Source organism: Panthera leo, chromosome A1 (genome assembly GCF_018350215.1).
Source record: "Panthera leo isolate Ple1 chromosome A1, P.leo_Ple1_pat1.1, whole genome shotgun sequence".
NCBI lineage: Eukaryota > Metazoa > Chordata > Mammalia > Carnivora > Felidae > Panthera > Panthera leo.
The window spans coordinates 84,608,676-84,633,630 of NC_056679.1; the positions used below are offsets into that span (position 1 = coordinate 84,608,676).

General features: G+C 41.1%; 1 protein-coding gene across 1 annotated transcript; it reads right to left on the reverse strand.

The window, feature by feature from the left end:
* Positions 1-3,139: 3,139 nt before the first annotated feature.
* LOC122199744 (protein RoBo-1-like) lies at positions 3,140-8,927 on the reverse strand. Its single transcript, XM_042905057.1, has 5 exons — positions 8,841-8,927; positions 8,338-8,448; positions 7,733-7,882; positions 5,211-5,342; positions 3,140-3,418 (listed from the first exon to the last, which is right to left on the reverse strand). Exons 1-5 carry the CDS (start codon positions 8,911-8,913, stop codon positions 3,285-3,287), a joined length of 600 nt encoding a protein of 199 aa, XP_042760991.1. The 5' UTR covers positions 8,914-8,927; the 3' UTR covers positions 3,140-3,284.
* Positions 8,928-24,955: the final 16,028 nt, after the last annotated feature.

Here is a 24,955-nt window from a genome sequence, read left to right on the forward strand (position 1 = left end):
TTAGAACCTTCTGATTGTAAAACTCAGAAAAACCAGCCCCTCTCATTTTCCCAGTCAGTGGTTTTGGGAAAGTGTTTTCCTTGTATGATCCCCTGGGCACTTCTCCCCGGGCCCCTCTCTCTTGTCCCTCTTCATGACCAGGGCTCCTTCCCCTCCACAGCACCCACAATCCATTTCTCCCCAGTCCTTATCTCTGCACCTTTTACCTTCTACCTGGCAGTTTTTTTTGTCAGTCTTCAGATCAACTTGTTGGGTATTCAAAATGATTTGATATTTATCTAGCTGTGTTCAAGGAATGAGGCAAGCCTAGGGTCCTTATACTACTCCACCATCTTAACTCTTCTCCCCATTTTCTATCATGAAGCAAAGGACAAGTCTGTTCTTTCAGGAGGCCCTGACCTCACAGGGGCTTCCTCCTGGAATTCAGAGACTGCTCTCTAGCCCCATATTCTTACCCCTAGAATATGGTGATCGATTGACTGCCTCACTTATAACTGCAGTGCTCTCTTGGAGACATGATAATTGGTTATATTGCTTATTATTCTTAGAGAAAGAAGTACATGGAAATATTAGCAATACTGGGAAATAATTAATTGAAAAATGAAAAGAAAATATGGGAAAAAAGAAATGGGAAGATAGTGGGTAGAGATGAGAAGGATGCAGAGAAGAAAAAGAATAATAGGTCGTATCTATTAAGCATATACTGTGTACTGACACTATGCCAACCACTTTCAACTGGAACCATAGCTGAAGAGCATTTCTTGATACATAGAATCATTTACTCTATAACCCTTTGTTATGGGTTGAATTGTGTCCCCCACCAAAATTCATATGTTGAAGTCCTGACCTCTAGTACCTCAGAATGTTGCTGTATTTGGAGACAGAGACTATTTGGATGAGGTCACTAGGGTGGGCCCTAATCAGTCAAAGTGGACCAGTACCCTCATAAGAGAAGATTAAGACACAGATACTATCTTAGTCTGTCTGAACTGCTATAACAAAATAACACATACATGGTAGCTTATGAACAACAAATATTTATTTCCTACAGTTCTGGAGCCTTGAAGTCCGAGACCAAAGGACCAGATGATTCAATGTCTGGTGAGGATTCTCTTTCAGGTTCATAGACAGCCATCTTGCTGTGTCTTCACATAGTAGGAGGGATGAGGGAACTCTCTGGAGCCTCTTTTATAAGGGCACTAATGCTACCTCCTAATACGATTACTTTGATGTTAGAATTCAGATATGAATTTGGGAATATGGTGCACAAACATCCAATCTGTTGCAGACACATACATTGTGAAGACACAATGAAAAGACACCCAAAGAGAGACGCCTCAGAATAAAACACCCCTGATGGCACCTTGGTTTCAGACTTCTAGCTTCTAGAACTGTGAAAAAATATATTTTTTGGTGTTGTTTAAGCCACCATGTTTGTGTTAGTTTGTTATGGCAGCCCAAGCTGACTGTTTCTAGGATATGGTGATCAGTTGAGAGGCACTACAGCACAGAGAATAAGGCACAGTCTACAAATTGACCATTTGGGTTGGAGTTCCCATCCTGTTGCCACTTTTTCTCAATAAATTGTATGTGGTGATAACAGTAACACTGGCCCACTAGAGCTGCTATGACCTCTTCAGGAGTTGAATCAGTACAGAGTTCCCCATTATTACATCAAGAGTTTCCTTATAAAAGGTCTCTTGTGCAAGTTCTATCTTAATATACTGCCTCTCTGGTATTTTGCTGCTGAACCATTTTCTAGCCTACCATTTCCCAAATGGGGACTTGACTTGCATACACATTCCTTCCTCAAAACTTGCCTCAGTTTACCATATTTATATACCAGCATTGACTCTACCTCCTTTTTCTTCCCTAAGCTTTCTTTAATTATTTGTGCTTAGAATCCCATGCAGTTACATGCAACCCTGTCATTGTTCTCTATGGATTAGCTCCTTATCCCTGAGGGAGGGCCCTGTGTTTATATCACTGTGCTGAGCACACAGTGGGAATGCACATGAAATATGAGGATAGGGAGTCTTGGGCAGATAAACCCTATTCCCTGTGTTCTCAAAAGCCTAGGAAAGAGAAAGTGGAAGTAGGATTCAAGAGCCTGTACCTTACTCCCTGGAGAGAATCCCAAGGAGAAGTCAAGGCCACAATCCATCAATATAGATTTCATGCGCAGACAGCCTTATAGAGTTCTGGGCTGCAGCATCATGCAGACAACAGATTGCTTCCCAGAGGTAATCACTACATGTGGGGCTTTTTTTTTTTTTAAGTTTATTCATTTTGAGAGAAAGAGAACATGAGCTGGAGAAGGGCAGAGAGAGAGAGGGAGAGAGAAAGAATTCCAAGCAGGTTTTGCTCTGACAGTGTGGAGCCCAACATGGGACTCCATCTCACAAACCATGAGCCAAAATCAAGAGCCAGACTTTTAACCGACTGAGCCACCAAGATGTATGTGGGGCATTCTTTTCTTTTACGTAACTTACTGCACCCTGTAGGAAACTGAATTTGGAGAATCAAGAGATACATCTGAGCAGGCTACCAGGTCTCTCAGTTGTGTTCAGCACCACAAAGACATCATACAGTTTGGATCCTGTAATGGCTCTTCCTGGCATTACATGCAGTATGGCTGTGACCACCCATGAATTGTGAGGACACAGCCCTCTGGACTCCTGGTACACATGCCTACCTCTTCCTTGGCATTTAGAATGAACTTCACAGATCACATCTGTCTGTATCCTTCATCCCAGACACATTCACCCTGAGTACATGTTGTGTTTCCCAGGTAAGAGAGAGTCCATTATACTTGGGATTTTACAAGCTGTGGGAAAGGAACTTTCTGAGCCCGAATTGTTCATTTGAAAGCATTTTCCTTAGCAGTGGGCAATTAAGGGTCAACAGTGGAAACTGAGAATATTAGGAAAAAGGTGTGTTCTGGAGCAAGTGTGAAGGTATGGTTGAGTGACAAAGATGAGATTACAACAATTCTTAGAAATTCTGTCTCAATTTCCTTACTTGCTACTTGGGGTGAAGAAAGAACCCATTAGAGGAATGAATAAGATTTTTTTAACCTAAAGTACTAACGAATGATTACACACATACTTAAGGAAGTTATCAACAATTTAATTCTGCATTGTCTTGGGAATGCTGGGGAGGGGAGTCATCTGAGGACTCCAACCTTTTCAGGTTTGTAGGATTATGAGCTTGGTAACACTGGAAACTTCAAAGCAAGACTTGGAACAAGAAGGGATTATTCAAGATTGATGAGGTGATGAACATCAGCGGGGGTCTCCAGCACTTTGTTCTACACAGTAGGTACGGATTTTTATGTTATTCAATATACTTATATTCTTCAAGTTGCAGGCAGTTTCAGTAGCACAACCCATGGCAAAAATCAAAAATATAGGGTTATCTGCCAAAAGAAAAATCCAGCAGTTAGTCTTTTCTCTCATCTTGTCTCCCCTTTTCAACTACATCCTATCCTATCTGCCTCTCTTGGAGAAGAAAAGGATGCTCAGGATGCCCCAGAATCCCCTTTTGTCTTTTGTGAAAGAAGCAACAACCACAGTTCCATCTCTGTCCAGGGACCAAGCCTATTTCCCTCTGCCTCCAGTATCTCCTCAATTTAAGAGGGATCCCAAAGGGTCCCCACCTGTCTCAGATGCATGGCTGAGACTGGAGCCCCTGTGTCCTGACTAGGGAAGAGATGGCTGGAATAAAGGAAGAAGGCTGAGATCAGAACTCATGTATTCAGCTAAGAAGTCCCTGTGGTACCATTTATTTTCCTTACTTTTGTTTCCTGGGGGAAAACAGAGGGAAGCAATACAGATCCCTTTTGAGATAAGATCCCTTTTCCCCAAGGCTATGAGTTCAATAGTTGTTATCACTGTGGAACCTCATCACTTGTCTGTGCTTTCCTTGACAAGTTGGAGTAGAGAGACTGCCTCACTTTCAACAGCCCCATTGTTACCCTGTATCCTTCATGACATCCCATTTTCCTTACTCGTCTCCACTTCACCTATGCAAGGGCCCCTTCATGTGATAGTCCCAGGCTCTATCTCAAAGTCTTCTCAAAAAAAGCATAACCTACTTCCATTCTCACCATACTCTCTCTCCCACCATTTAATAAGCTCTTAAAATGCCACTAATTTCATGAAACCTTTTACATGATCAGTAAAGAAGTGACAATACCCTTTCTGCATGGTCCAATACTAGGTTAATTTCCCAATTTCTATCTGAATAGTACATGTCCTTCTTATTACGAATATATACTTTCCTCCTACTCAGGAAAATGGCAAAACCTTCTGCAGATTTCAGAATCACATAATTCAAAAATTAAGTGCTTAATCATGGAGTTTTGGTAATAGCAATAATGGTAGTGATGATGAAAACCAGAACTGAGGGGCCATCCTCTTCATAGCCAATGGCTCAATGTCCATTCCAGCAGATCATGATATGACATGTTCCCAAGTCTCAAATTCTGGTATAGGAAGAAGTTGTGTACTCTTCTCCTCCCCTCTCCTGTGCTTTCTTCCCCTCTTCTCTCTTCTCCTGACAGATAGCTCCCTCTAAACCTTGTAGGGATAGCCAGTACTTGATCCTGTATCAGCCTTTGCTGTACATGGTGGTCAGTCTCTAGGATGTCCTGAAATAGCTCCCACCTCCTAGTATCCATATCCTTGTGTAGTCTTCTCCCTTGTACCAAAGTTGATCTATGCAACCAAGACGATATGACAGAAGTGAAGAAATGTCACTTCTGAGATTAGATTACTTTAAAACTGCAGTATCTCCTTCCTCCTTCCCTCTCCTCCCCTTCTCCCTCTCTCTGTCATCACTTGTTCTGGGGAAAGCTAGCTGATACATGAGGACATCCAGGCAGCCCAGAGAGAGACCCATGTCAACAGGAACCAAGCCTGACAACCACATGGGTGATCTTCCAAGAGAGGATCTTCTGTCCTGGAGCAGGTCTTCTGTCCAAATGACCACAGGCCCTGCTGATGTCTAGATTACAACTTCATGAGAGACTCAGTCAGAACCACTCAGCTAAGCCACTCCCAGATTCCCGACCCACAGACACAATGAAATAATACATATTAATTATTTTAAACTGCCAAGTTTTGGACTAATGATGCAGCAATAGATAGCTAATACAGCTATACCCTTTGATAAAATTAACACCAAAAACCCTGAGGATATATCCATACCTATGCCAATAACTTCCACACACTTTGTCTCTGTACCAGTGCAGGTAAGAAGAACTGGGTCACAGGAAATGTCATGCACATTGTAGCAGGCAGGACATTTAATTCCATTGGGTTTTGAGGACTTCTGAGGCACTAAATGAAGAAAGAAAATTTTCATTTTAAGGACAGGAAAAAAGGAGCTGAGAGCATTATTACCACCCATCCAAGATCATGGTTATTCCAGGATTCCTCTACCCAAAATCAAAATGATTTAAAATTAGGATACCATGGAGGGTGCAGGGGTGGGGGGAAGTATTAAGTGGGAATATATAGCCAAAAATAATCTTACAGAAATCTGGTTTATCTGCTTCTTTCATGAGATGGCCCTCTCTGCCCTGGCTGAAGAAAAAAATGCTTACATAATAGAAGATAATTTGTGATTTAAAAACTACTATTGAAGAATTATATGGTTTCAGATTTCACATTTAAGACTTTAATATATTTTTAGTTTATTTTTCTGTATGGTATAAAAGAGTGATCCAGTTTCATTCTTTTGCATGCAGCTGTCCAGTTTTCCCAGCACATTTTTTTTTGAGAGACTGCTTTTTTCCCCATTGTAAATTCTTGCCTTCTTTGTCATAGATTAATTGACCACATAAGTGTGGGCTTATTTCTCGGCTGTCTATTCTGTTCCATTGATCTATGTGTCTGGGATTTTTGTTTTGTTTTGTTTTTTAGGTTTTTTTTTCTGTTTGTTTGCTTTGTTTTGTTTTTCCAGTACCATACTGTTTTGATCACTGCAGCTTTGTAGTGTATCTTGAAATCTGGGATTATGATATTTTCAGCTTTATTTCTTCTCAAGATTGCTTTGGCTACTCAGAGTCTTTTATGGTACAAATCTTAGTATTATTTGCTCTAGTTCTGTGAAAGATGTTGTGTTTTTATAGGGATTGCATATCTGTAGATTGCTTTGGGTAGTATGGACATTTTAACAATATTGGTTTCTTCCAGTCCATGAGCAAACATAGGAAATAATTTCTTTGACATCAGCTATAGAAACATTTTCTATATATGTCTCCGGAGCAAAGGAAACAAAAGCAAAAATAAACGTGGGACCTCACCAAAATTAAAAGCTTTTGCACAACAAAGAAAAGCATCAACAAAATAAACAAGCAACCTACTAAATGAGTGAAGATATTTGCGTATTATATATCCAATAAGGGGTTTATATTCAAAATATATAAAAAACTTATACAAGTCAATACCAAAAAATCCACAAATAATCCAATTAAAAAATGAGCAGGGGACCTGAATAAACATTTTTCCAGAAAAGATACAGATGACCAACAGACACATAAAAAGATGCTCAACATTGCTAACATCAGGAAAATGCAAATTAAAACCATAATGAGATTTATACCTGTCAGAATGGCTAAAAATAAATAAATAAATAAATAAATAACGAGTATAGGTGAGGATGCAGAGAAAAAGGCATCTTCATGCACTGTTAGTGGGAATCTAAATTGGTGCAGCCACTATGGAAAACAGTATGGAGGCTCCTCAAAAAATTAAAAATGGAATTACCATATGATGTAGTAATTTCATTACTGGATATTTACCCAAAGGAAATAAAAACACTAATTTGAAAAGATATATGCCCCCTTATGCTTACTGTAGCTTTATTTACAATAGTCAAGAAATGGAAGAAACCCAAGTGTCCATGGACTGATGAACGGATAAAGAAAATGTAATACACACACGCACACACACACACATACACACACACACGGGGATATTACTAAGCCATAAAAAATAATGAGATCTTTACATTTGGAAAAACCTGAATGGGTACCTAGAGAGTAAATGCTCAGCGAAATAAGTCAGAGAAAGACAAATGCCATATAATTTCACTCATGTAGGATTTAAGAAACAAAACAAATAAACAAAGGTAAAAGTAGAGACAAACAAACAAAAAAACAAAAAGACAAATAGAATAAACTAATGGTTGTGAGAAAATAGGTGGGATGGGTGAAATAAGTAACAAGAATTAAGGATACACTTATACTATGAGCACTGAGCGAAGTATAGAATTGTTGAACCATTATGTTGTATACCTGAAACTAATATAACACTGTATATTAATGTATACTTCAATTAAAAAATACTGTTAAGGGAGTGAGGAATTAAATAGCCAAGAACAAACTACTTTTCAAGTGGAATGGAAAAGCAAATAATTTAAACCTACAGACTCAGTAAATCCAGGACACATCCCAGCCACCCAGTTGTCATTCAGTCTTCCATGTTAAGGAAGGGCTTGTGCCTTTCCTTCTTGTGGTGGGATTTCGCTCATTGATTCTCACTTGCCAAATGAATGAGTGGGTAAATGAATGGGCAACTCTGTCCAGGTCTTGAGCCAAACCAGTAGGAAGCAGCTCAGAAGCAGAGACAGGTCGTAGGAAGGAACTTAGAAGGCAGAGACTTAAGGAAATGGATTGGGATAAAAAATAGGAGGGGAGGGAGAGCAGAGATGTGTTGGCACTCACCTTGGAAGTTCCCTTGGTTACAGAGCTCATCTTGGCAGCATTGGTGATTGTACACAAATGTTTGATTATCCCCCAGTGTTGCTGAGAACATCCTTGGGACACAATTGCTTGAAGAACAACCTTTCTCTTCAACATATTGTAGGAGTTCCCCTGCACAGAACCAAACCCCAGAAGGAATTTCCCCTTTGAACCATACAGAGTGATGCCTAAATGGGCGGCCAGTATTGGATTCTTGCCTCAAATCCTTTTGCCTTTAGTCTTTCCCCTTCTTCAAGAGTCCTTCTGCATTGGTCCATGGTATAAACCAATGGAAGGATGGTTTGCAAGCATTTGTTACAATGGGAATGTCATATTTCAGTGGGGCTGATGAAGAACAGTGATTGCCCAGACTTTTTCCCAGAGTCTCCCACCCTCCCACTTCCCACCACCCCATAATGCCAGCCCCATAGGGGTAGAATGCTACATTAGGAAGCAGGGTAAAATAGAAGGTGCAGAGGGAAGTGAGGAACTCCATCAAGTTGCTAAAAGCAGCAACCTCCCTCACTCTAAGCACCTTCTCTGTCTCACATGACTAGCAGCATGGGGAGGGGCCTGGCACAGCATACCTTTTGTCCTTAATTCTTGCTTGTATCTGAAGCAGCTTTGAGAGGCTTCACAAGTCGTCTCCATGTCAGCACTACATGCATTAAGAGAGCAGCTTGTACATTTATAACTCTCTGTGAAATGGATATAAAATTTGTTTAGAAAGTAATTCAGGAATGAAAACTGTCAGGAATCATAGTTTATGCTTCCAATAGCCAAACATATCTGAGAGCCAAGATACCATGTTACCCACGATACCCATGTTACCCATGATACCATGTGGGACCTAATGGGCCCACTTGGCCCATAGTCCCTCCCTGATGGCCACATCTTGCCCCTTAGTGCTCAGGCTCAGTCCCTTTCAACTGCCCATTGCTCTAGATGCTTAATCAGGGTTCCCAACCTTGCAGAGCTCATCACTACTCGAGAAACCGGACCTTGTCTCTCCCAAGTTGGTTTATTTTCTGTATTGTCTACCTTACTCTTCCAGTTTTGGGGAGAAAGAGGCCATTTTTTTCATTCTTACCCACAATGCTAGAAACCAAGGCAGCAAGGACACAGGTGGTAAGGAGACTCTTCAGGGCTGAATATGTAGACATGGTAGCCCTGCAAAAGGCTTAAGTGAGAGGAGAAATGTCAGGACCATGGAGCCCGGGTCTCTTGTCTAGCAACCCAAGACCTGGATAGAGTTGCCCATTCATTTATCCACTCCTTCATTTGGCAAGTGAGAATTTGTCAAACCCTGGTTTTATGACAGATATGCCTCCTGTTGGAATGCAAAGATGAAAAAGATGTCTTTGTTATCAAAGGGCCTCCCTTCCCTAGAAATAATTCACATAGAGGATTTCTTTTTTTTGCATGGATGTGGAAGATATTGGAGCTCTTTCTAAAGCTGAAATAGGAGGATTTGGCCAAGATGCAGAAGTCACAGATAGCAGCTCTCCATGTGCTAGAAAATTCTGAGCCTGCCATATTCTGAGGCAAATACCCCCTTAACCAAGGTCCCTCATTTCTTGATTCCAAAGTCACCTTCCTACAAAGAGCCATATCCAACTATATTTGTTACTTGCCAGGCCCAAGACACCTTGATTCTCTACCAAAATGGCAGAGCCAGGATTTTCAGATCCTGTCATTCTTTCTAACCTTACATCATCAATGCTCCTTTCCAAAAGCCCATTTGAATTTTGCCAATTTAGGAAGGAAATCCAAATTCCCTGCCCCACATTCCACCTACCTTCAAATTTATCCTCCTAGGAGCCTGAGGAAAAGCCTGCAAGATCACTATTTAAAGACTAGGGAGCAGTTGGAGGTCACCCACCATTTCCTTCCTGAAAACAGGTTTTCAGGAAATGACAAAACCTAATTTCACACTCTGAATTCCAGGTCTCATTTTCTATAAGTAACCATGAGCTACTTTGTCTCAGAGACAAAAACATATAAATGAAGCCTGTCCAAGAATCACCTTCAACTTCAATCCAAGTTCTCCTGCTCGGCCTATGTCACAACCTCAAGATGAAAGATTAAAATGTTATGTGTTTCTTTCTTTAAAGAGATGAAAAGGGCTATTTTGCAGAGAGGCTGGCTTAACACAATGACAACAGGTTTTGAAGCAAGGCATTTCCCAGCTCTGTGGCCAAGTGTTGTGTGAACCTGGGCACAAGGTTTCACTATTCAGAGCCTCAGTTTCCTGCTCTGCAGGGAAATAGTGATGCCTGCTTTGCAGGGTGGAAGTGAAGGCTTAAGGAGAGTGTGAAATGACCATCACTGTGTAAACACAATGGACTTTGCCTCTGTCCACATCAGAAATGTGAAAACAAAAATGTGCAGGTATTGTTTGAATTTGAAAGAACAAGAGACAATGGGCCTGTGGACTTGTTTAAATGTTGTATGTATGTCAATGTGGATATGAACGTCTGAGAGCCAAATCATAAGACAAGTGCATTCCATGTTTTTCCCTCTGCCATCTCAACCCACCAGACATATGACAGATGAACAGACACCCAAAAGCTCCCAGGGGGTTAGACTATGGGTCTGAGAGGTGCTATACAGGGTCCTCTCATGCGTGGATAGGAAAAAACATTGCATCTTTCTTTCCCTATCCTGTAACTGAAATGTAGTTTTTCTTCCCAAAAATGGAGTCCACAAACCACAGAAAAACCACCAACCCTTAGAAATTATTGAGGTTTTCCCATCATGTGACATCTGCAGATATATTATTTGCCCTCATCAAGTACTTTCAGATTATGTCCTTATCAGTCCCCTGCAAGGGCCTGGTGACTGATGCATTCATAAAGAACCACATCTGTTACTATTCTGTACATTAGAGAAGTTTTCTAATTGTATTCAATACAATTGTAATTTTATAAGGTTTGATTTTTCTCGTGAGAAGGGGTTCATAGGTTCTATCACCCTTCCTGGGTCACATATCATGGGACCCAGTGTTGCCACCCCACTTCTGTAAATAGCAAAAGCACCAACTTCCTCTCAAACAGAACTTTGTATCCATGTCTCCAGGTCCATGAGGGAAGTATGACCCAAGGCTATACATTTATAGTTCTCAGCCCTTTCTCCTAGTACTACCTGCCCATGAACTCCTGACCAGCTGAGGTGGCTGGAGATACAGGTGGTTTCTGGCAGGGGTATGAGGCCAGGAGGTCAAACATACAGTGTGGACTTGGTCAAGATGTTCTCTAGTTTAATCCAACTATCTGTTGTCATCTGACACTAGTCATCCATCCCACCTGACTCACGGCATGCATGGTCTAGGGCTTGAAGTGCAGGCTAGGCTCAGGAAATGATGTTCAGATGGAATGAGCCAGGTTTGTCTTCACTGGTGGAGAGCTGTGAAGCCATCACTTGTCTACATGGAGTATAGAACATTAACATAGGGGCTGGGACCACCCAACTCTGTGCCAACTTCCTGCTTCTCAGGGCAGGTCCTCAGTAAACCCTTCAGGGCTGCGGTTACTACAGGGAGGCTGCCAGAGTGCCACCCAGAGGACACCACTCCGGGAGGAAAGAGAAATAGTGAGAACACCTAAAGCATGGGAGTGTCTGAGGTTATGCCTTTTAGTTATGCCTCCCACCCACCTTCTACCTTCAGAAGTTCCCCCACAGAACCCCTTGCAGTGACCCCACTCTCTTAGATCACTTTTGCTTATTCTTGTAACCAGAAACAACATTCTGTACCATGTCTGAAATAAAAACCATGTCATGAGGAATTATCCCCATCCCATCAGCCCAATTCCTGGTCACAGTTCTGAGAAGAACCCACTCTTTTTTCTCCCTGACATTGCCTGAGGGACAATGGGAAGGGAATAGAGAGGACTGTGGCTAAGCACACACACCTGGGAACCACTCACCGGCTTCTCTGGCTATCCATTCTCCCTCTGTAAAGTAGGGATAAGAACTGACCCCACTTCATAGATTTCTTTTCTGTGAGAGTAACGTGAGTCTACCTATACTCTCTGAGAAAAGCTCCTAACATCAGCACCAACTAGCATCTCTGTGTTCATGTCTTTACTTTGGAAGATAAGGTAGCATTTCTTATGGAGTATTTGCTTCCTAACTAGGTTCCTGGACTGTTCCAGGGATCAAAGACTCCATACCCAGACCAGCTGGATACTGGGCTATAGAGCAGCCTCTCACAAGGCCAGTCAGGAGAGGTGGCAGCCTCTTTCTATAGACATGCAGTGGTCTTGCCCTGTGTCCTGAGACAACTTTAGGCTAGAAGAGAATCTTGGATGAACCCTAAGAAGTCTCTTCTTGGAATGGAGTCCTTCTCTTGTGAGCCTTCCTCTGGTCATAGGAATCTGACACCTGATCCATGAGTCTTCAGTGGGTTGAGTTAAATTGGGGGCAGTGGTATGCCCATCACAGGAAGTACCTAACATGCCAGGAAGCCAGGGCTGAGCCCCACGATGACTGGGTAAAGTGCCAATGTTCATACAGAATTCATAGAGGGAGCCTCTCTTCCCTTATAAGTCTGAGCACTCAAAAAGGGAATGGGCACAGTTACCATGCCTCATTAATAATAGTGGACCCCAATAGAGGGCTGGAAAGGAGTGGAAGAAGGAACAGAGCAATGTGGACTAGCCTAGTCAGAGCAGCTGATCCAGGTTGGGGAGACCCTCTATCTTCTGAGCCCAAAATAACATCCTTTGTGTTCAGCCAGGGTCTAGCACCCAGTCCCTGGTCAAGGCTTTGCGATTTGGGTCAGAAATGCCCTGGGCAAGTGGAGACAGAAGCAACAGAAGGATGGGGCTTCTGACAACAAAAGGTACAGGGAGAATGAGTAGGCATTGTTTCAGGAAAAGGAACAGATTTAGGACAAAGCAAACATCCTGTTCATGCTCCTTGTTTCTAGGTATTCTGCGCTACTTGAGAACATTGGATGTAACCAGAAGGCATAGGACATCTCCTCACTTCTCTTGATCCTATTTTAGCGTGTGATGCCTCAGAGGTTTATTTGCTGCAGTGTGTGACCTTCTATGGAGAATTACCCCCTGGACCCAGGCCTACTTTACTCCCTGACTACTGTATTTGGTCAGGCAGTATGGACATGGCGTGGGCACAGAAATGAAGAAAAAAATGCCCACTGCTCTCATGGCAGTAACTTGGCAGGAGCCACAGGGCAAATGGCAACTAGGTCAGACCCATTATCCCATACATGGGAGGCCATCATCATGGTCAAATGAGATGTAAACACAACACTCAGCCGCTGAATGATCTCCTCACTGGCCTGCCCTTCCTCACATTTACTGCCTTCACTATCAGTTTTTATTCTCTGGCTTCTCCTTTTCTCAGTTTTTGGGGACCTCCAAGGTGCCATCTGCTATCTTGATTAAAAAAAACAAAAAACAAAAAACAAAAAAAACCTAAAGAATGCATTAAGGGCTCAGAGAGGAGGCCAGCTTTGTGGAGCAGCTGGCACCTACTAAGAGATAAGGTGAAAGTTTCCACACAGTCAACATTCCAGCCAGAGAGTGGAGGACAGAGAGGTCTAGCACTGCCACCTGGGGCCTATTTGACTTTGTACTTATTGGAGTCATCCAGGGTACTTTGTCACTTATGTTTCTTTTGGTGCCAAGAGGACTGTCCTTAGGACCCCTACCTCTGCCTGCTGGCCATGATGTTAGAACGCCCATTTCCTGGCCACACAGCTGGTCATGAGTAGGGTAGGAATGGGAGGCCCAAGTACAGGTGTAACTCATCCCTCACCACTCCCTGAGGAGTACAGTATTGAGAGAGGTCAGAGACCACCTTACTCCCTGGTCTAAAGGCTTCCAGGGCCAGACAATGTGGGTTTTCATCCTCGTTCTGCTGTATGACCCTTGTCTAGTGACTCAAACTCTCCTTCCTCAGTTTCACCAGTTATAAAATGAGGATAAGATGGGAGTAATCACATGGAGTGGTTGTGAGGTTTTTCATGAGTTAACATATATATAGCGCTTAGAGCAAACAGTGCCTGGCCCAAGGAAGCTCTCACCAAGAATTGCTGCCATTGTTATCATTTATTATCAACTGTGTGCCTGCATTTCTAGGCAACAGTGAATGGGCACAGACCTTATCTGCAAAGAGGGAACGTAAGAGAGAAAAAGTACAGGGAACAGGTGTAGAGGCCCCCTAGATATGAGGAGAATGCTCACCCAGCCCAAGCATTACACATGGTTGGCTAAGCTTGGTGCATTCTGGGGGGGAGGGGGGAGACAGAGAGAGACAAGGACCCAACTGGACCAAATTCCTGCTTTCAGGTGCCATGTTCCTGGGACAGGACCAGCATAAAGCATGTGCATATGGGGCCCCTGAGTCAGAAAATCTATTAATTTCCCACAGGTGGAAGGAGCAGTGAGCCTTACCTGGGGTCCATGAAGCCTAATGAGGCCCTCCACCATAAAGGAATCAAGAAGGCACCCAGGAAAGTTTCTGTCCACTGTGAGCCCAAGAATGTCCAGTGGCCAGGATGAGATGCAGGCAGCACTGAGACCAGGCAGCCTCTGTGGGAGGCCAGAGTTAACCCAGGAGGGGATAGTGTCACCTTCATCATCCAGGATGTAAATCTATGGTTTCCTCATCTGGGTGAAGTGGTTGAAGTGGGGACTCTTGTGGGTGGAGGTACCTTTGGGCCAGATGCAAGAGCTGAGAGAGTGCAGACGGCAGAGTCAGACTCAGGTGAAGCATTGTGGGGACAGTGTGGTCTGCAAAAGGCTTTGCCCCATCTCCACAGTCCTCCCTCATCTACCATTTTTCCTTCTCTCCTTTTATGACTCAGGCATATGAGGATTCACCTGCAGGTTCTAAACAATGGCCTCTACTCCTCAGAAACTGAAAGCCAAGTATCAACACGTTACATTCAGGTCAAGGCAGAGACCAAGTTCTAAAGGGTTTCACTTTTGTTCAAACCCTTTGATCATGTAAATATTAACACATATTTTTCCTAACAGTTTGTGAGATATATATATTTTTTCATATATATGATATATATTTTTAATATATAAAGATATGAATCTTTTTTCATATTACTGTTATATGGCTCAGCATTTATTGCTTAACATTCAATTTGGGAGAAATTTTTTCTCATTAAATACTTTTTAAATTTAATTTCAAGTTAGTTAACATATAGTGTAGTATTGATTTCAGGAGTAGAATTTAGTGATTCATCACTTTCATATAACACCCAGTGTGCATCCCAACAATTGCCCTCCTTAATGCCCATTACCCATTTAGCCCATCCCCCCATCCACTTCCCTCCAACAACCGTCAGTTTGCTGTCTGTATTTAAGAACCTCTTATGGTTTGTCTCTCCCTCTGTTTTTATTTTTCCTTTTCTTCCCCTGTGTTCATCTGTTTTGTTTCTTAAATTCCACATATGAGTGAAATCACATGATATTTGTCTTTCTCTGACTGACTTATTTCACTTAGCATAATACACTCAAATTCCATCCACTGTGTTGCAAATGGCAAGATTTCATTCTTTTTGATCACTGAGTAATATTCCATTGTATGTATGTACCATTTTTTCTTTATCCATTCATCAGTCGATGGATATTTAGGCTCTTTCCATAATTTGCCTATTGTTGATAGTGCTGCTATAAACATTGGGGTGCATTACCCCCTTTGAATCAGCACCTTTGTATCCTTTGTATAGTTACCTAGTAGTGCAATGGCTGGATCATAGAGGATTTCTATGTCTAAATTTTTGAGGAACCTCCATACTGTTTTCCAGAGTGGCTGCACTAGTTTTCATTGCCACCAACAATGTACAATGGTTTCCCTTTATCCACATTTGCACCAACATCTGTTGTTTCTTGGATTGTTAACTTTAGCCATTCTGACAGGTGTAAGTTGGCATCTCATTGTGGTTTTGATTTGTATTTCCCTGATGCAGAGTGATGTTGAGCATCTTTTCATGTGTATCTTAGCCATCTGGATATCTTCTTTGGAAAAGTGTCTATTCATGTCTTCTTCCCCTTTCTTCACTAGACTATTTGGGTTTTAATTGTTACATAGACAAATCTTGTACCTCCCTTTCTGTGAGCTCCATGGGGTGGGATTTCCATCTACTTTGTTTACTCTTGCACTCTCAGCACTTTTAATGCTAGTAGCTAGTCCTAGTTGGTGAATGATTGTTCTTTTTTTTTTAATTTTTAATTTTTTTTTTAAATTTACATCCAAGTTAGTTACTATATAGTGCAACAATGATTTCAGGGGTAGATTCCTTAATGTCCCTTGCCCATTTAGCCCATCTCCCCTCCCACAACCCCTCCAGTAACCCTCTGTTTTTTCTCTATATTTAAGAGTCTCTTATGTTTTGTCACCCTCCTTGTTTTTATATTATTTTTGCTTCCCTTTCCTTGTGTTTATCTGTTCTGTGTCTTAAAGTCCTCATATATTTGTCTTTCTCTGACTGACTACTTTTGCTTAGCATAATACTCTCTAGTTCCATCCACGTAGTTGCAAATGGCAAGATTTCATTCTTTTTTGATTGTGTATATATATATATGTGTGTGTGTGTGTGTGTGTGTGTGTGTGTGTATATATACCACATCGTATTTATCCATTCATCTATTGATGGACATTTGAGCTCTTTCTACTCTTTCCATACTTTGGCTATTGTTGATAGTGCTGCTACAAACATTGGGGTATATGTGCGCCTTCGAAACAGCATACCTGTATCCCTTGTATGAATACCTAGTAGTGAAGTTCCTGGGTCGTAGGGTAGTTCTATTTTCAATTTTTTGAGGAACCTCCATACTGTTTGCCAGAGTGGCTGCACAGTTTGCATTCCCACCAGCAGTGAAAAAGACATCCTCTTTCTCTGCATCCTCGCCAACGTCTCTTGTTGCCTGAGTTAATGTTAGCCATTCTGACGGGTGTGAGGTGGTATCTCATTGTGGTTTTGATTTGTATTTCCCTGATGATGAGTGATGTTGAGCATTTTTTCATGTGTCAGTTGGCCGTCTGGATGTCTTCTTTGGAGAAGTGTCTAGGTGAATGATTGTTCTTGATCTAAGAACACCATTTTTTTTAAAGAAAATATTTCATACCTCTTATATAACTTTTAAAATGTATGGGAAACAACATGTGATGATAGAATTCACCTTTACGGGCCACATTTCTTGAGTTTAGCCCCTTTTTTTGTGCTTTAATATACTTTGATATTTCTCTAAAAGAAGTATAAAATACAATCAGTATCCTGAATCAAAGGAGGTGATATTACTTCTTTGGCATTCTAAGTAGACTTTTGACTAACTAGAACCTGGGCTGCACCCACTGTAGACATGACTCAGGCTTCCACTTAACCTGACAGCATCATAAACACAGAGCTGCTCAGCTCCAAAGTACTCCATGGCCATCTCCAGCCTGAACTTCCTCAGGAAACACCTTTCCACACCTCTGATAGCTAGGTTTCTCATATGGTGAAGCAAACACACAAATATAAAATCAACCTCCTTTTTTTGGATTCTGGAATATCTAAACAAGCAGATGCCACCCAATTCCTGATGGACTCCAAAAAACCTCAGATACTGCATAGGAAGACCTCCTTCCACAGAGATATAAATAAGCAGAGGCAACACACACTTCCACATGCATTCACACACAGGCACATTCACACTCAAATATTCATATACATTTAGAAGATAAAATAGAGAGAAGTACTTGAGGAAGTCAGGGCAAATGGGCCTTATGAAACAGGAAAACTTCATGAAATAAGAAAAAAACCAAAAGCAATAATGAGGTGTAGAAATTATTTGTTAAAAATATATATAGGGAGGGCACATTTTGGGATGAGCCTTGGGTGTTGTATGGAAACCAATTTGACAATAAATTTCATATAAAAATATATATGTGTGTATATATATATATATATATATATATATAGGAAAGAGGGTGAGATGAAGTATGGGAGCAGAGGGTTGAGAGCAAGGGGTGTGGGAGCAGAGGGAAGGAAATAGATATCAGGATCACCAACCTCACCTCACTATCATTCTTGACCACACCACCAGCAAAGTGATTGGGAAAAAGGTAAATGCTTGTCTGAAAACATAAATATTTCCACCAAAGCTAGTATTGCCCACTGAACGAATAGGTCCAATTGGGTAAGGTGTAAATGCTCCAAAACACCAAGTCAATTTTCAGGTTTCATGTGTCCTAAACAAAATGTCCTAAAGCACCTGAGGTTGTGGTAGCCAGAAGCATGTTACAGGTGACAATATCCTAGATACCGTTCAGGAGAGTAACCTATTTATGGAAAAAACCCAAATGTCTCAATTGACTTTGAAATTTCTGGTCTACAAAATCACATACATTCTCTTAACCTGAACTTGTAGTCCCAGAATGCTGAACACTATAGATGAGAAGGAAATAGAAAAATGGAAGTAGAACTTGAATGTGCAGCATCAGTGATAAACAACTACAAAGTGGTCAGTCCTGTGGTGAATTTTTTTTTTCTCAACATGAGCCATAGGCAACACCATTTCAAGTTCTCTGATGCATTAATATTTTTAGAATGTTCAGTACTATAATCTGGATTTCATTGAAGCAAGTAAGGAATCTAGCCTTTGAAATTCCAGATTCAATCCCATTATAGTAACCTCAGCCCCAAATATCTCAACTAGCCATAATGTCCCTACATATTTGTACATAGATGGTGTCCCTCCATCTATATTACCAGTCTGCAAGGTAATTTGACCTCTATTCAGCACAACTGTGTAGATCTAGCTGCATTCTAGCTGGTGTTTCAGTTTAATCTCATGCACCTCAACAAGTCCATCCACTTTCCAGGCTTGTCCTGCATCTAACCCAGCAATCCAACAGCCAGAGCAGCAAGGCCACCAACTCACTAGTCCACAACTACCAACAGTTTATCCATCTGGTAGCTCACAGTCATCATGTATTAGCCAATATAGCATTCAGAATATTTCAACAGAACCTCAAAAAACTAATTGAAATCAAACTTAAACCCCCACTGAGAAATATTTCTTCAAAATAGCATTTACCCGGCTTTGAACCTCCAGCACCTCCTCCTTCGTTAACAGCCAAACTATAATAGAAATCAGTGCACGATTACATGTCCCCCAAATACTAATGCGGCAATGTCCTACAGTGAACATAGTATATATATCAGTTAAAGACACCAAGAAGATGAACAAATCATGCAGAATCAGCCTTCATTTCTCATATCTACAAATCTTGGAGCATCTGCTGCCTCCAAAAATATGACCAGGCAAGTGATTATATACTCCGCCTTTATTTGTTACCACCCTGCCAAATATAAAGTAATAGGCAACAGCTCTGCAAAGTCTCCTCAAGCAGTGGTCTTTCATCTCAACAAAATATCCATTCAAAATTTTCAGGTATATAATCTAAAATTTCACCAAATGGGTGTCATCATTTTTTGAACTTTCAAATCTCCTAACCTTCCTGACTGTTGTATAGACACAGTGCATTCAGCAGCTCATGGATCCAACTTTCAAACATGAGAATAGAATAACAGAAGTGTAGAGAGTGAGCATTATTGGTTGTTATAGGCTGAATTATGTTTTCTAAAAAATCAGATTCTGAAGACCTAAACTCATTGCTGATTACCCCAAAATATGACTATATTTGGAGATAGGGCCTTTAAAAGGATAATTAGGTTAAAATGAGGTCATTAGTGAGGCCCTTAATTCAATATGACTGGTGTCCTTATAAGAAGAAGAGATTAGGACACAGTCATAGACAGAGAGAAGATCATATGATGATACAAGGAGAGCGGTCTCAGAAGAAAGGAACTGTCCAATCAGTTCTTTGATCTCACATTTCTAGTTTATGGTACTTTACTATGGCAGCCCTAGCAAACTAATACATTGGTAGATTAAAAAAAAAAAAAAGAATAGAATAGCTTCAAAGAGAACTTAAGATTTTAAAAAAGTTCTGGATAAGCTAAAATCTAGAGTCAATGAAAGAAAGAATAGGCTAAATGGAATATGCCTGAAAAAAATAAAATTTCATGTCACAAAGACTTGCTGTAGTGGTAAAGCTACACCACACAACTCCAGATTGACACTGGATACCTTAAGCAGAGACTGGACTTTTTCAAATCTCAAGACCACATTTTAATCCCCATGACAAGTTTGAATTTGTAGGTTCTGTGCCACCAAAACCCAAAGAAAAAAGACTGAGCATACAACCATAGAAGACTCAAGCCATAGATGAGCAAAGGGATTCATTGAAATGGTGCTGTCTCTACTTATTTGCCCACCCACTCTCAGTTAATTTTGAGCAGTGAGAACTGCCAAGGAATTTCTGAGCCAAAAGGCTCAATATATTCTCTGAACCCACATTCAAAGCTTAGGAGGAGTGACATAATCACCATGGCAGAATGAGAGTTTCTATTTTCCCCACAAAGAATGCTGATTTTAACAATCACCCACAAAAAGAATGCTTTTGTACTATCTGATAGTCTAGAAGAGAAGTTCCATCACACAACTGGAGCCAAAAATATCTACAATTAGATGCTTTGAAGAGGTTAAGAAGAACAGTTTCACCTTGGGGATTAAGGAGTGCACTTGTGATGAGTACTGAGTGATGTATAGAACTGTTGAATTACTATGTTGTATATCTGAAACTAGTATAACATGGTATGTTAGCTAACTGGAACTTTTTTAATGTGAAAAAAAATCTAAACACACTCACACAAACTCAAGAATAGTTTCAGAACAGTTTCACTTTACCCACATCATCCATCTCCCAATGGCACAGTGCCATGAGAGAACTCCTCAGCCTGTTCTTTCTACCACAGGGAATGTGACAGTGTGTCAGTGAGTACCTAGCTTCCCCAGTTATGAAGATGCTGCCCAAGAGGCCCAACTATTTCTTACTCTATCCAGAATACTGAGTCACAAACTTAAAGATAGTCGGCAATGAATAGCTGGAAAAACAGAGCAAGGGCATGGAATAAAATGTATCAAGTGAAATGCAAATCCTAATAACCCAAACTCCATAAAGAACTCTGCCCACAAGCTACTGAGGATCCCTCCAACTGGCCCATGAGCACTCCAACACACTCTGTGCCTCCATTACATATCCATTCACTCCATGATTGATTTCTTGTGCATGTCTCAGATGGTTAAGGGGCAGAACTTGGCCAAAAGTTAGTAGGCATACATGGAAAGCCAACACAACTGTGTTGGATAAAGGACAAAAACCTGAAAATTCAACACCACCCTAGGAAGTGAGCAAGTGGAAGTTTGTCAGCACTGCCTGGGCATTGGAGGATCAAGAGGAGGCATAAAATCTTAAGAGAGTAATCATAAAATGAAACAAAAAATGTCTATAGATGTATCCACAGAAAAGATCTGAGAAATCCCTATAAGCCCTAACAGGACTAAAGAAAGGTGTTTTTCTTCAGAAACCAGTCAGTAAACAGTGGAGGAGATCATTTTTTTTAATGCAAATAAAACAACACAAAATGTTAAAGAACTTACTTAAAAAAACAAAAACAGAAAAAGACACAATAACAAAAAAGAAAACTACAGAGAACTACTATGTTGCCTACTACAGAGAAAGAACAGAACTACTATGTTATTTATGAATAACATAGATGCAAAAACTCTTCAACAAAATATTAGCAGACTGAATCTAGCAATACATTAAAAAAAAATCATTCACTGCAATCAAGTGGGATTTATTCCAGACATGCAAATGTGGTGGTGTTATCTACAAATCAATCAACATGATACATCATATTAGCAAGAGAAAGTATGAAAACCATCTAATCAACTCAAGATACCAAAAAAGGCATTTGACAGGGAGAGGTTTTGGGGAAGATGGCAGCATAGGAGGACGCTGGGCTCACCGCGTCCTGCAGATCACTTAGATTCCAACCACACCTGCCTAAATAACCCAGAAAATCACCAGAAGACTAGCAGAATGGATTCTCCAGAGCCAAGCATAGACAAGAGGTCCACGGAAGAGGGTAGGAAGGGTGGAGAGGTGGTGCGTGCTACACAGACTGGAGGGAGGGAGCCGGGGCGGAGGGGCAGCCCGCCAGCAAAGCAGAGCCCCCGAGTCTGGCTTGCAAAAACAGAGGGGTTGGATGGAGTGTGTTCTGACAGCAAGCAGGACTTAACATCTGGAAGGTTATAAGTTAACAGATCTGCTTGGAGAACGGGAGGGCTGGAGGGCAATGGGAGGGAGAGTTGTTGAGCCCTGGACAACAGAACACAGATTTGCAGGGAACAATGGCACTTGCCAGTGCCATCTCCCTCGCCCATCCCCCAGCCAAAATCCCAAAGGGAATCAGTTCCTGTCAGGGAATATGCTTGCACATCCAAACACCCAACACTGCGCTTCTATGGATCCATCCCTGCAGCGGTTCTGACTCCCATTGCCGCAGGGCCCCTCCCAGAGCAGATCTCCAAAGGAAAAGTGAGCTGAGCCTGCCCCTCCCACCCCTGTACACCTTGCGGATCCACCCCAGCTAATAAGCCAGATCCCAAGCACCACAAGCCTGGCAGTGCGCAAGTAGCCCAGATGGGGCACACCACCGCACAGTGAATCCCGCCCCTAGGAGAGGGGAAGAGAAGGTACATACCAGTCTGACTGTGGCCCCAGCGGTGAGCTGGGGGCACACATCAGGTCTGACTGCGGCCCCGCCCACCAACACAAGTTATTCAAGACAGCACGGGGAAATGCCCTGCAGTTCCTCACCACTCCAGGGACTATCCAAAATGAGGAAACGGAAGAATTCCCCTCAAAAAAACATCCAGGAAATAACAACAGCTAACGAAGTGATCAAAAATGATTTAAACAATATAACAGAAAGTGAATTTAGAATAATAGTCATAAAATTAATTACTCGCTTGAAAAGAGTATAAAGGACAGCAGAGAATCTATTGCTACAGAGATCAAGGGACTAAGGAACAGACAGGAGGAGATAAAAAATGCTATTAATGAGCTGCAAAATAAAATGGAGATGACCACAGCTCAGATTGAAGAGGCAGAGGAGAGAATAGGTGAACTAGAAGATAAAATTATGGAAAAAGAAGAAGCTGAGAAAAAGAGACATAAAAAAATCCAGGAGTATGAGGGGAAAATTAGAGAACTAAGTGATGAACGAAAGAAATAATCTATGCATAATTGGTATTCCAGAGGAAGAAGAGAGAGGGAAAGGTGCTGAAGGTGTACTTGAAGAAATAATAGCTCAGAACTTCCCTGATCTGGGGAAGGAAAAAGGCATTGAAATCCAAGAGAACTCCCTTCAGATGTAACTTGAATCAATCTTCTGCACCACACATCACAGTGAAACTGGCAAAATACAAGGATAAAGAGAAAATTTTAAAAGCACCTAGGAATCAATGTGCTCTAACATATAAAGGTAGGCCGATAAGACTCTTCACAGATCTTTCTACTGAAACTTGCCAGGCCAGAAAGGAATGGCAGGAAATCTTCAATGTGATGAACAGAAAAAAAATATGCAGCCGAGAATCCTCTATCCAGCAAATCTGTCATTTAGAATAGAAGGAGAGATAAAGGTCTTCCCAAATAAAAACTGAAGGAATTTGTCACCACTAAACCAGCCCTACAAGAGATCCTAAGGGGGATCCTGTGAGACAAAGTACCAGAGACATCGCTACAAGCATGAAACCTACGGACATCACAATGACTCTAAACCCATATCTTTCTATAATAACACTGAATGTAAATGGCCTAAATGCACCAACCAAAAGGCATAGGGTATCAGAATGGATAAAAAAAAAAAAGACCCATCTATTTGCTGTCTAGAAAAGACTCATTTTAGACCTGAGGACACTTTCAGATTGAAAGTGAGGGGATGGAGAACTATTTATCAAGTTACTGGAAGTCAAAAGAAAGCTGGAGTAGCCATACTTATATCAGACAAACAAGACTTTAAATTAAAGGCTGTAACAAGAGATAAAGAAGGGCATTATATAATAATTATAGAGTCTATCCATCAAGAAGAACTAACAATTATAAATGTCTATGCACCGAATACGGGAGCCCCCAAATATATAAAACAAATACTCACAAACATAAGCAACCTTATTGATAAGAATGTGGTAATTGCATGGGACTTTAATACCCCACTTAGAACAATGGATAGATCATCTAGACACACGGTCAATAAAGAAACAAGGGCCCTGAATGATACATTGGATCAGATGGACTTGACAGATATATTTAGAACTCTGCATCCCAAAACAACAGAATATACTTACTTGTCGAGTGCACATGCAACATTCTCCAAGATAGATCACATACTGGGTCACAAAACAGTCCTTAATAAGTATACAAGAATTGAGATCATACTATGCATACTTTCAGACCACAATGCTATGAAGCTAGAAATCAGCCACAGGAAAAGTCTGGAAAATCTCCAAAAGCATGGAGGTTAAAGAACATCCTACTAAAGAATGAATGGGTCAACCAGGCAATTAGAGAAGAAATTAAAAAATATATGGAAACAAACGAAATGAAAATACAACAATCCAAACGCTTTGGGATGCAGCAAAGGCAGTCCTGAGAGGAAAATACATTCCAATCTAGGTCATCTCAAGAAACAAGAAAAATCCCAAATATAAAATCTAAAAACACACCTAAAGGAAATAGAAGCAGAGCAGCATAGACACCCCAAACGCAGCAGAAGAAGAGAAATAATAAAGATCAGAGCAGAAATGAACAATATAGAATCTAAAAAAAAACCGGTACAGCAGATCAATGAAACCAAGAGATGGTTTTTTGAAAAAATAAACAAAATTGATAAACCTCTAGCCAGGCTTCTCAAAAAGAAAAGGGAGATGACCCAAACACATAAAATCATGAATGAAAGTGGAATTATTACAACCAATCCCTCAGAGATACAAGCAATTATCAGGGAATGCTATAAAAAATTATATGCCAACAAACTGGACAACCTGGAAGAAATGAAAAATTCCTAAACATCCACATGCTTCCAAAACTCAATCAGGAGGAAATAGAAAGCTTGAATAGACCCGTAACCAGTGAAGAAATTGAATCAGTTATCAAAAATCTCCCAAAAAATAAGAGTCCAGGACCAGATAGCTTCCCAGGGGAATTCTACCAGACATTTAAAGCAGAGATAATACCTATCCTTCTCAAGATATTTCAAAAAATAGA

Excerpts from the sequence above, each read along its gene's own strand:
- LOC122199744 (XM_042905057.1), bottom strand. The coding sequence starts at position 8,913 with ATGTCTACATATTCAGCCCTGAAGAGTCTCCTTACCACCTGTGTCCTT. Across the intron at positions 8,449-8,840 it reads CTTGGTTTCTAGCATTGTGG|AGAGTTATAAATGTACAAGC; the intron begins GTAAGAATGAAA and ends TCCATTTCACAG. Across the intron at positions 7,883-8,337 it reads GCAAGAATTAAGGACAAAAG|GGGAACTCCTACAATATGTT; the intron begins GTATGCTGTGCC and ends GGTTCTGTGCAG.